Source organism: Nematolebias whitei, chromosome 22 (genome assembly GCF_014905685.2).
Source record: "Nematolebias whitei isolate Nwh7 chromosome 22, NemWhi1, whole genome shotgun sequence".
Taxonomy (NCBI): domain Eukaryota; kingdom Metazoa; phylum Chordata; class Actinopteri; order Cyprinodontiformes; family Rivulidae; genus Nematolebias; species Nematolebias whitei.
The window spans coordinates 7836789-7849703 of NC_056519.1; the positions used below are offsets into that span (position 1 = coordinate 7836789).

Genomic DNA, 12915 nt, shown 5'->3' on the forward strand with positions numbered 1-12915 from the left:
CAACCCAGTGACAAGGATGCCTGCAGCGCCAGCACGTTGTGACATCACGCGCCGTTGAGTTTAAATTTGTGAAAATTTACAAATTTGAACTGTTCGAGTAGGGCTGGGCCATATCATATCGTTCACGATAATACCAGTAAAAAAAAAAAGCTTGTCCGGGAAAATAAGTGATATTATGATATACTAATTTCATGACGCAAGTACGTCAGTGTTGGCCCCGCCCCTTGAACAGAACTGAGCACGCCGAACTACCGAACTGCGCACTCCCCCATCCACCTGTCTGTACTGGCATAACGCTAATTAGCTGCGTACAATACTAGCTAGCTAAAATGCTAAAAACAACGCGCAGCTCGGCTGCGTTTCTCCATCCAGCTCTAAACTGCGGGTACAGACAGTGACAGCTCAACTGTCTCTCCCTTCCCTCACCCCGCTCTGGGCTGCCAGTGCAGGCGCAGCTCAGCTTTTTTGTTATATCACGAAATTTATCATTATCGTCAGAATGCTCTGAAATATCACAATATTATATTTGAGCCATATCACCCACCTCTATGTTCAAGTGTTGTCATTGTGTTTGTGAGTAAATGTCATGAATAAATTTGACATTAAACATAATCCAAATTGAAGTGTTACATCATTTTTCATCCTCCTTTTTGGCATCTGCATTTGGTAGCAGACCAAAATGACAAAGATCATGCAGAATAATCTAGTATTTTAATTCCACAGCAGAAAAAGCTATGTAGTCTCTGTAAGTAGGTCTTGGGGAAAAAAATATCGGTAATGTATCGGTTATCGGTCAAACAAGTTTTAATATATCGGATATCGGCCAAAAATCCAATATTGTGCATCTCTAATCCAAACCAAACTGTTTTTAAATCTCTTCCATTTTCTAGACATCATTAATGACCATCACATCATCCTCTCTTCTACCTCGAAGCCTGCCAATATCTGATGGTATAAAATAAGACAGCTCTTTATGTTGTTCTACATTTATGCTGCCTGTTCCCAAAAGCTTATTTTTAAGTTGCTAAAGTAATCTGTGCCCAAAACGTCCCCACTGACGCAATTAACATCGCCTGGTACCCAAATAACAGCACACACTGTTAGAGCCACCTGCAGCGGCTGCACAATGTAGCCAAGCAATAACAATTAACCCCGCTGAATTACACTGCTGTTAATTGCGATTACAAAGGAGGAGAGCCAAAGTGAGCGCAGGTGAGACCCGAACGCTGCGGGCTGAATTACAGAGTCTGTGCCGTGCTTTCAGGGCGCAGATCAAATGCTTCAGCCGCACCGAGGAGCCCGAGCCGAGGGCAGATAAACCCCGTTTATCAGGATGCTCTGGGTGTAGAAGCTTATTAAAGTGCCAGGTGCTTTTCAAAAACAATAGCCCCCCTCCCCTCCCCACGCTCGCTGCTTTCACTCCTTGTTTTCGGATTTCACCGGCTCCACGTCTGCCTCTCTCATCTGCACCGCACTCCAAGCAACGCTAGAATTGAGGCCGAGGAATAAAGCTTCAGCTTGGCTCTGCTAGTGAGGGCAAACGGCAGTCATTTCTGCTGCCTTCAGAAGTTCTCATTTATTTATCCCCCCACACACACACACTCCACACACACACCCCTCCCCCATGGCTACTGAGGTGGAAACGGCACGAGTGATGAAATGAAATCATTTCTCCTTTTTTTTTTGTTCTTGCTTCTCGAATCTGCCGTCACACTCCCGTCCTTGATTCTTTCCATTTCATCTCTTGTCTCTTTCGACTGTTCCCTGTGATGTGGCGCCTGATCTTTTAGGCCCAAAATATCACAAGCACCATTGAAACCATCTGTTCAGTAAGAGACAGTCACATACAACAAATTACATGGTACACTTCAGCTGCGGAGTACAAGAGGCACTACATCTGAAAACAAAAAAACACAAATGTCTGACTCACAGGCAGACAGATGCATCGTGGTTAAATTTATATTTCCTAATAAAGCAATGAACATGTTCAAACTCTGTTGAAAATGCTGAACCTTTTCATATGCACAAAGTAAGGTAAAATGTGATTTTATTTTTTACCTCATATCTGCCTGCACTTTGGCTTCATTCAAGCTGTGCAGAACTTCGTGATTTTCATTTTGGCTTCCATGGTAACAGATTCTATCCACACCGGCTGCAGGACGCACTCGTCTACGATGCTGCTCGGCCGAGCTGCAGCAGGAATCCAGAACAAAACGGAGCAAAAACAAAATCTGACTTTGCGTGCCGAGATAAAAGAAGAGGGCTAAAGATGACAAAGATCTGGCGAGGAACAAAGGAGAACCGTGTAGTATGCATACAGAGAAGAATAATGACTTAAGCAAAGCAAGTGTGCTAAATACAAACCAGATCAGGTAAGGAAAAGCTGAAAGCAAGACAAAAGGAATAAAGGATAAATAAAATGGGAAAAAATAAAAATCAGGTCAGTTTTTGGTGTTTTTGTTTCTCTCACTGAATATAATTTAGTAATCATCCAACTGGTTTGTAATTAAAAATGTCCAGTTTTTATATTTTTAATCACATCGACTGTAACTTTGGTCTCTACTGAAGGTTAGTAAGAAAAAGTTCCACAATGGCTCTTGTTATAGTGGTTCTTATCTAAATGTCACTAACAGATATTTGAAACATGCCCCAATTTCATCCTTAGTAGAGGAAAAAAAAAAAAACGGCTTCACCGGACTTTTACATAAATAACAGTTTGAAACAAACAAATATTTTCAGAATATCTAGTTGCACAGAAAGAAAACAAATATCTTTTTTCAGAAAAGACTGTTAATTTCTATAAATACAACCTTTACACAGCTCGTTTCTTTTCTTTAAGAACCCAATTTTTACTGAGTTGTGCTCCTTATATTTAGAACCCTATAAAATAGAACAAATAATCTTGAAATTGTAAAATTTCTATGAAAATAAGGACTTTGATTGGTTGTATCAGCGATGTTGCTATATACCGTACTTACCGCCGTATAAATCGCATAAGTCCACATATGTCTAATAAAGTGGAAAAAACAAATATGTTGCTTCACCGTATAAGTCGCATCTATTATGCGTCACCGCTGAAAACCCAGAAACGTGAGCCGGTGCTGTGCCAAAAATCTATTGGCTGCCAAATGGCGGCTGCGGGAGCGTGAACGGGAGGACTTTAACAAGAATTTAACAAGATTAACACTTAAAAACAATTATTTGTTTGCTCGAAATTATAGCAAAGGTGTGTCTCAGTTGAACTTTTCCTTAACAAATGCATTTGGACGGTCAAATCAGTTGAATTTCAAAAGCCAATTTGCGACTGCAGGAGTGCGCAGAGGGAGGACTTGCTGTGCATTTCTTCAAAATTTAACAAGATAACCACCTAAAAACAATTATTTGTTTGCTCTAAATTATAGCAAAGGTGAGTCTCAGTTGAACTTTTCCTTAATAAATGCACTTTAATGGTCAAATCGGCTGCATTTCGCCTGGGTGGCACGGGAAAATGCATCTAATTTGACGTTTGCTGCAGCAGTTCCGGAGAGAGATGAAGGTAGCTTGGTTTGGCAAGCCAAGTGTCTCATTAATAACCAATTTGACCTATTAACAAGACACTTGGCTTGCCATATTACTCGAACGCCCTCTAGTGGCTGAAAATGGTAGTGACGACAGACGACGCGTGTTGCACAATGCTGATGTACTTCAGTTCTTTAGCTTCATGTCGTCATTATGCAGTCAGCTAGAAATGGCTGGATAATAAAAGCAAGAGAGAGGCCGGCTTTATTTAATTATTTTTTAATCTGTCTGTTAATTAAAATTGCTGAGATTTTGACTTTTAAGGCAACAGAGTTGAAATTTGTGTTTTGCAGTGTTTGAACTTTCCTTTGGCATCAATCCCTCTTTAAGCTAAACGACGTCTATACGCCGTCGTGCTAGCATGTGAGAAACATCAGTGTCCTCTGTGCACCCAGACCAAGAGCAGAATGTGGCCTTATTACATCATGGTGTTATCTAAATGTGCAAATAGAAGTAGATGTAAAAAAACAAATTTACAAAGAAGAGTAGGAGAAACGCACATTCGTTATCGTCCAGGCCAGCATGAGGCCCGTGAGACTCATTTGCTCAGAGGAGCTGTGAAGAGTGGAAACACCTTTTGTACCAAAGTTTAAGCAGCTCAGTAAAGTCTAATTTGATTTTAACTGTTTGAGTATCCTGTAATTTTCACCTCCATCCTGTTGTTTTTACAGGGTCGTGATCTCTTTAAGTTCTAGTTTTTTTGTTTGTTTGTTTGTTTATTCGTGGGCAGCACGGTGGATCAGTTGGTCTCTCTCTCGCCTCTCAGCAAGAAGGTTGCTGGGTCAAATCCCAGTCAGGGACCTTTCTGGGTGGAGTTTTCAGGTTCTCTCCGTGCATGTGTGTTTTTTTTTTTCCAGGTACTCCAGTTTCCTCCCAAGACCAAAAACATGCATGTTAGACTGATTGGTGACTCTAAATTGTCCCTAGGTGTGAGTGAGAGACTGAATGGTTGTTTGTCTCGTTTGTCTCTATGTGTCCCTGTGATGGACTGGAGACCTTTCCAGGGTGTCCCCCGCCTCTCGCTCAGTGATAGCTGGACATGGGACCAGTGACCCCCATGACCTGAAAAGGCAGAAGCGTATAACAATAATGGATGGATGGTTTACATACGTGAAAAATGTTTTATTTGTTATGGTATGAATACAACTTTATTTATAAAGCACTTTACAGCAATTTGGCCAACGGTGTTGTTTTAAAGACTGAAGAGTAATAAAGTTTTATTTTGAAACTATAGTGCACACTTTACTGTCAACAGTTAGAGCGGCGTAGGTTCACAAGCAAATTATATGCAAACAATCATTTACATATATTTTAGTTGTATATTTGTAAGCAAATATAACAAAACAGATTTATTCACTAGTAGCTCTGGACTGCGGACTTTTTCTAAAATAAAAAAATTGAATTGTATAGTAAGTTTGAAAACCTCTAATCTATAGTGATGATGCTGTTGCAATTGTATCTCCAGTCTTTGTATACCATCTGCATATTTTGTACTACAGACTTTAATGACTGAGCACACTTTCTGTGGTTTGACCTTTGTCATTTATTCACCTTTATATTGGTTGTCCTTGGAGTCAGAATACATGTGGATCTGATTGAGAACTCAAACTCTACACTGCCAACTATGATGTGACCTCGGCAACTATGTTGTGACCTCGGCACTCACTCGTCACCTGAAGCAACTACAGCCTTATTAATGAAAAACTGTATGGGGAAATAACTCTGGACCACAAAATGAATTTGCATTGGACTGAAAACATGTTTATTTCCTATTTTAAAGTGATTGTTTGGATCTGTTAAAGTGGGGTTATGTAACAAGGTGCCAAATAAAAATCTTTACACTCGAAAGCACAAAAACAACATTTTGGATTAAGTTTTAAGATGGCAGCAGCCCATTTTGGTCTTGGTCACATTAATACAAGCTTTTAGATTGTCAATTCAATTAGAACTAAACCGAATGTCTACAGACTGGGGTCATGTAAAGAGTTGTCTACAACAGGTAAGATATTCGTTGTTCATAACCCTTCTACAAAACTAATCTTTCAAAGACCTAAATAATTCCTATAAGTTAGGCTTGACCGAAAAGGGTTTATAGGAATTGACCAGAAATGTGCAGGACAAATGGATGTCAGAAAGGGCCTTTTCCTCTGGTGGTGGTGGTGGGGGTGGGGGGTGGGGGGTGGGTTAGTATATTTTAAACAGCAGCACTTTGAAATGAACAGTTTCTTTCAGATTAAACATTTTGAATCAGTCCAGTATTCTCGTGATTTTCTGTATAAATGTTTTGACTGCTCATGTTTAATCACCTCCAAGCTTTGTCTGATCTATTAACTTTAAGTTGTACCGCAGTTGTAGTTCTTCGTAAACACAAAATGTTTGATCAATCTTGACAAAGGACTGTAAAATTGAAGAAGAAAATTTTGAGAAGAAACGTTTAATAGGAATCGCATTCATTTAATGCAGCTTAAGTATCTAATTTCACAGCTTTGGGTCTAACCAACATGGTCAACAGTGTGACCTCAAAACAATGAGAAAATACATTTTTCGATATATGAACCTCACTCAGCTTGCTGAATCTACCTCATGTTATAGACCTGAGTGGAAATGTTGAGTATAAAAAAGCCACGGGGCTAACAAACGCCAGGTGCATTTGGTTAAAGTGCATCTAAAGAAGCAGTTCAAGGGACTGACAATTTTTGGCACTTAAGGCAAATTTAGACTTGACATAAATGGCAATTATAGCACTTATGTTGATGTTAAATGGCAATATATCGCTAGAAATAGGATAATGTCACTGCAGTTTTAGTGCTGAACAGCAGAAGTCACTGCTGAGAAAATCATACCATTACACAGCAGGGACAGCACTAAAACAAATGAACAATAAATGCATTTTTCATACATAAATCCTACATTGTTCTTTCTGCTTTATTTGTATGCACTTTTGATGTTTTGATCATTTACTATATTTTCCTGGGTTTGTTCACTTGAACACGGAAACTAAACTGCTGGTAGACTTTTTCCTGCTGCACTTAGAAGCAAACTATTGTCCAACATGTATGTTATTCAAAAATAAATAAATAAATAAATAAAGAAATGAGAATGACCGTCATAATAACACACATACAACCCAGCGCAACAATCGTTTAGGAGCATTGTTAGAATAAACTTGACATAATGTAACTTGTTATATTATTATAACTTGTTCTATAATTTGTTTTTAATGTTTATTGCTACAGCGAAGCAATGCAAAATTAAGTGGAGTGTAAACCACTGTCTTTGAATTCAATAAAAAAAATACACTTAACAATACTTGTGTAGATGGGCACATGAAAGGAAGTATTTCAGCCATATTGTGTGTAGCTGTCAATTAAAAAAAGCAGCTGTGCATTTTGTGTTAACCTTTGACTCCATGTATATGTACAAAAGTCAAAATCCTCCTCTTTACACATCTGTGTTTTACCTGGTAGTAATCTGTGGACACTGATGAACTGCATTACTGTCGGACAAAAGACTAGATGATGGCAGAATGATCATTCTTGCAGACAAGGGTTTTAAATGTACAGGAATGTCAGAATCTTCCCCGACAACAAGGTGCCAACTGCATCTGGGTCAAATGCTTTGTTTGCATGTACAACTCAACCATCTCGTCGTGTTTTCTGTGACTGACTGCCCATTTACTTGTTGCTATAGTAACTGACATACTCCATTGCAGCTTTTACCTTAAATGCTATTGCTTAAGCCCTAGGATGTTTGCCATTTAAGAATCCTAATAAGCTTTCTCTTCAACTAATATTAGACTCGCACCTCAAACGTCAAACCCAAATGCTATATTGTAGGGGCACATGTGGTACATCCCTTAAATGAAGTCTAGAAGGTCAAGCAGATATGAATCCATTGTTCTCTTTCTTGAAGGGAGTGTGCATAAATGTCAACATGCATCAGTGTGCCTTAAACAAATGTCAATATGTCTAAATCCTACTCTCATGGTGTGAGTGAGAGTGCGAATAGTTGTTTGTCTCCATGTGGCCCTGTGATGGACTTGCAACCTGTCTAAGGTGTATCCCACCTCACGCACAGTGACTGTTGGAGATAGGCACCAGCTCCCCACGACCCAGAAAAGAGAGTGGGTAAAAGGGGATAGATGGATAGATGTTTCTTGACTGCTTCTATTGTATAATATTCAGTGTTTTTCTGTTTTGTCTTCCACAGGTAGGAATGGACTGGGCTGTGGAAACTCAAATCCAGTGAAGACAATCATTGAAGACATTCATCTTTAAGGGGAAGAAAACTGATATTTCTTGGAAACATACTAGAAGAAGCATATATTTAAACTGAGGTCAATATATTGGACTACTCCCTTTTTCCCCTATTCTAAAATTTCAGTAGAACTGCAACTTGGCTTCAAACCTTTACACCAGGAGGTAACTAGGAGTGATTAGTCATTGCATTTTAAGGACATCAACACACCAAGAGAAGCCCCCAGGGAACTCAGCGTGTTGGTGGTGGGTGTGGTGGTGAGTCAGTCACCTGTGCAGCTGTCGCAAATGATTCATTTTTTTGTGAAGTTACCAACTCTGATTTTTTAATCTACAAAGACCAATTTCAGGAGGAAATAGGTCCAATATGAAGGACGTGTCATTTGTGGATTGGCTCTTTGTCTGGTTGGCCATGAACTCTCTTGTGAGGGCCACCGGGGAGACATCCGACTGCCCAAAGCTCTGTGTATGTGAAATCAGACCATGGTTTTCTCCAAGTTCAGTGTACATGGAAGTGCTAACAGTTGACTGCAATGATTTGGGACTATTTAGTCTCCCAGAGAGATTACCACTGGGTACACAAGTATTGCTACTTCAAACAAACAACGTTGTTAAAATTGAAAAGCCTTTGGATTACCTGGCCAATATCACAGAGATTGATTTATCGCAAAACAATCTATCTTCCATCAGTGACATCCATTTGGGCAATCTCTCTCAGCTGGTATCCCTTCATATGGAGGAGAACTGGATACAGGAGCTACCTGAACAATGTCTGTCAGATGTGGCTAACCTTCAGGAGCTCTACATGAATCACAACCTCATATCTTTCATTTCTCCGTTGGCTTTCCATGGCCTCAGCAACCTTGTACGACTCCACCTCAATTCTAACAAGCTGAAGATAATTAAAAGAGAATGGTTTGACCCCATGCCAAATCTAGAGATTCTAATGATTGGCGAGAATCCTGTTCTTTCTATTGACGACATGAACTTTAAACCTCTTAGTAACCTTCGCAGTCTCGTTCTTACCAGAATGAACTTGTCTCAACTTCCTGACAATGCACTGGCTGGCCTCGACAACTTGGAGAGCATTTCATTCTATGATAATATTTTTGCTGAAGTGCCACATTCAGCTTTAAGAAATGTAAACAATCTGAAGTTTTTGGATCTAAATAAAAACCCAATTTCAAGAATACAGAGAGGGGATTTTGTTGATATGCTCCATCTGAAAGAACTGGGGATTAATAGCATGCCAGAGCTAGTTTCCATTGACAGCTTTGCTCTTAATAACCTCCCAGAGCTTACTAAAATTGAAGCTACCAACAATCCTAAACTCTCCTACATCCACCCTAATGCTTTCTCCAAACTACCACGCCTGGAAACGCTCATGTTAAATGGCAACGCTCTCACTGCCCTCCACAGGATAACTGTCGAATCACTCCCAAATCTCAGAGAGGTCAGCATGCACAGCAACCCCATTCGCTGTGACTGTGTAGTCCGCTGGATGAACATGAATAAAACCAACATTCGCTTCATGGAGCCTGATTCACTGTACTGTGTAGAACCTCCGGAATATGAAGGTCAACATGTTCGTCAGGTTCATTTCAGAGAGATGATGGAGATTTGTCTGCCCTTAATCTCACCCGAAAGCATGCCAGGGCATATTAAAGCAAAGAATGGGAGCTCTGTGTCACTCCATTGTCGGGCCTTTGCTGAACCAGAGCCTGACATCTACTGGATTACCCCATCTGGTAGCAGGGTCCTACCCAACACTATGTCTGACAAATTTTACATGCACCCAGAAGGAACATTTGACATCTACGATTTAACCGAAAACGAAGCTGGTGTTTATACATGCGTTGCTCATAATCTGGTTGGAGCTGACCTTAAATCCGTCTCAGTAGAGGTGAATGGATATTTTCCCCAACCTGCAAAAGGATCACTCAATCTTGTGGTTAAATCAGTGGGGGCAAACTCCATTCTGGTTTCCTGGAACGGTTCTACAGGCACATTGGCCCCCAACATTAAATGGTACTCCGTAACAGAAGTTAACCATCCCATCTCTGCATTCACTACCAGGGTTCCTTCAGATATCCAAGTCTACAACCTCACTCATCTCAACCCTGCCACTCAATACAGAGTATGTGTGGATATCTGCACCATCCACTACAACCGTGACACCAAATGTGTCAATGTCACCACTAAGGGATTAGATCTGGCAGCCAAGGACACAGAAAAATGGGATGCCGCTCTAATCACTGTCTTTGGAGCGCTCTTGGCTGTGATTTCTGTGGCCTGTCTGCTTTTTTATGCGTCTCTGAGGAACCACCACAATTATGGGAATATAAGGAAATGGGACTCCAAAGCTTTGCTTACACCAGTGGAAGCTACTGATCTGCACTCTTCTTTTTTCACAAACCTGTGGGAATCAGGTAAGGGGCTGCCAAGTGGAGTGGAAGTTAAAGCCACCGTCATAAATGTATCTGATAATGCCTTTTAGGGAGCCCAGCTGTGTAGAGCACCTCACATCAACTACAGTAAATGGACAAGGCCTTAAGCAGGGATGAACACAGTTGGACTGGTTTCAAAGGGCATAGCTGTGGCTGATCCCCAGCTCAGATAACACTGGAAAAATTATATTTTTTGGCAGTGATGGAACACTTAACTAGACTACATGTCATCCTGGCTGAAGTGGTGGCTTTGTAAACGTTATATTGAACCAAGCTTTCATAAACGGGAAGTCTTTACTGCAAAAATATACTCTAAAGTACCATTCATCCAGAGATGCAGGAAGAAAACCGAACACAAAGAAGAGGATGGAGGTCTGCTCTCTTGTAATTGACTGTTAAATGTGTTCAGAGTTGTGGAACTGTTCGTGTGGTCCCAAGCAATACCGTCTGTGCTTTGTCGAACATCCATAGACGAGTTAGAGAACCAATAACACCACCTGTCTATTACGGGGAAGGAGATTTAGTAGAGTAGACGAATAACAGTGACTATGGTGTAAGCCTTTTGATGAACTATATTCCCTTTTTCTATTTAAAGATGGATTCCTGATTTTTTTTCTTTTCTTTTGGAAATATTGTTATATTCTGTTGATGTAATGACAAATCCTCTGTACGTGAAAAGTTTAAATGGGTTTTAAATTGCGGAGAGAAGCAGACTAGTTTTGATTACAGCGTCACATTAAGCTTAATGAAATTCAGCTACAAAATGGATGTCTAGAGAGAAGATTTACCAACTGGCTCTTTATGCTTTGTAGTTCTCATTATAACGATGACTGGAGAAAAAGCAAAATATGGGATACATTTTACTAAAACTAATAGAAGAGGTTGATTAAAACTGAGGTAAGTGATGTGATATCTGTTCGAGAAGTGGTTTGTTATACTCTGGTAAGTGCCTACAACAAGAACTACACAAGGAAAGCAAGAAAAGGATCCGAGGAAAGTCGTCGGCCACAGCGAAACGTCATCACCGCAGAACCACAAGCTATACTCCCAACACGTTTAGTGGAAATACTTTCTCAGTATTTTTAGCATACATATTTTAAGAAAACATTTTGGTATTGCTTTGGGTGTAAAGTTAAAAGCCATTTTTATAACTGTATTATATGTGATCAATGGGCACAACAGACTAATCCAGAAAAGCGCTACGAAAAAAATAAATGTTTCTTTTACAATCATTGTCTACTTCTTTTTTGATACAATTGTATCTTTAGTATAAAGTTTCTCTAATTCAGTTGTAATAGTGCAAAAAAATATTAGTAATCATCAACTAAGATAAAATAACCTAATTGTTAAAAGGCAGGGGGATAAGTCAAGGGCCAAATGGTCAACCTAATCCTGAGAAAAAGAAAAAAACAGTAACAATAGAACCGAACGCCTCATTATGAACACGTCTGTCCTTCAGCTGGTCTGAATATCGACACTGTTGTAGCTGCTGCTGCTCGTGCTTAGACAGGGACACATCGTATCTTTAACACAGAGATAAAGTACAGCACAGAATGGGATAGAGCCGAGTCTGAGCTTCAGAACTCCCCTTTTTTTTGTCTCACTGAATTATCCAGCACGCCGAACATTTCACATGAGAAAGCAAAGCAAGATGAATGGCTGTCAGAGGCGGAGTGACATGGTGGATTTATCAAACAGGACCTAACACTCATACATCAGGCCAGCCTTCAACACCATGGACAGAAGCTTTTAGAGCCAAGCCATCTGTCAAAGACAAAGGGAGTTAAAATGTGACACGCAGCGCTCCTTAGGTAACGCTCAGGTCAAATTACAGCAGCCTCTTTTGCAAACACTAATATATATGCACAGAACACTGATGAAGATGAACATTCTTTGAAGGGAACACATTCAGAGATAATCAAGGGCATATTTTATTGTGTTCTTTTTAACCCAGCAGCAATTTCTGCATGGCTTATGATTTGATTCTATATGTGACTATAAGCTCAAGCTCATCCCAAGCACACATTTCCATCGGCGGTGTAGGCTCTTTCACTGAACAGTTCCACATTACAGCTGCAAAGAGACCCTGTTGAGGCTGCTTCTGGTGGTTCATGAATTACCAATCGAGCCACCTATGTTCTGCAAAGACTATGAAGGGAATAAAAGAGAGGCATGGTGTGTAACTCAGCCATGATGATGTGGAGCACTGCAGTTAAAATGTATGTCAAACATCTCAGACATACCAGACATACCAAATCTCACGGTTGGCTAGTTGCAGAGATTGTCACCATTGCATCACGCCATTGAGCTCGTTTCAGATGTGGTACTACCTCGCTCTGTAGCTTAGAGGCATGTCAGCCAATCTATACCTCCAACAGGAACTCGGAATTTAAAAATGGAACAAAACCAACTTTCCTGTCTGATTCCAATACTTTTTTGGTTTTGTCCTTTTTTAATTTAAAAAAAAAAAAAAAATGCACATCAAATTCATGTCTTAACTTTAATGGATTTACTTAGTGCTTACCTTTTATGTTCAAATATCCATTGTCCCCAACGCATTTAGCTGTATTCCGTTATTTTGTGTTTAAAACAGAAGTCATCACGATTGTGTAGGGTGAGTAAACAAAACTTGGGGCCCCACATCCCCGGTGTGC

At 40.1% G+C, this 12915-nt stretch overlaps 1 protein-coding gene across 1 annotated transcript; it reads left to right on the forward strand.

The window, feature by feature from the left end:
- The first annotated feature begins 7772 nt into the window (after positions 1–7772).
- LOC119428410 (leucine-rich repeat neuronal protein 3) lies at positions 7773–11490 on the forward strand. The gene has a single exon (XM_037696092.1). It carries the CDS (start codon positions 8182–8184, stop codon positions 10309–10311), a length of 2130 nt encoding a protein of 709 aa, XP_037552020.1. The 5' UTR covers positions 7773–8181; the 3' UTR covers positions 10312–11490.
- Positions 11491–12915: the final 1425 nt, after the last annotated feature.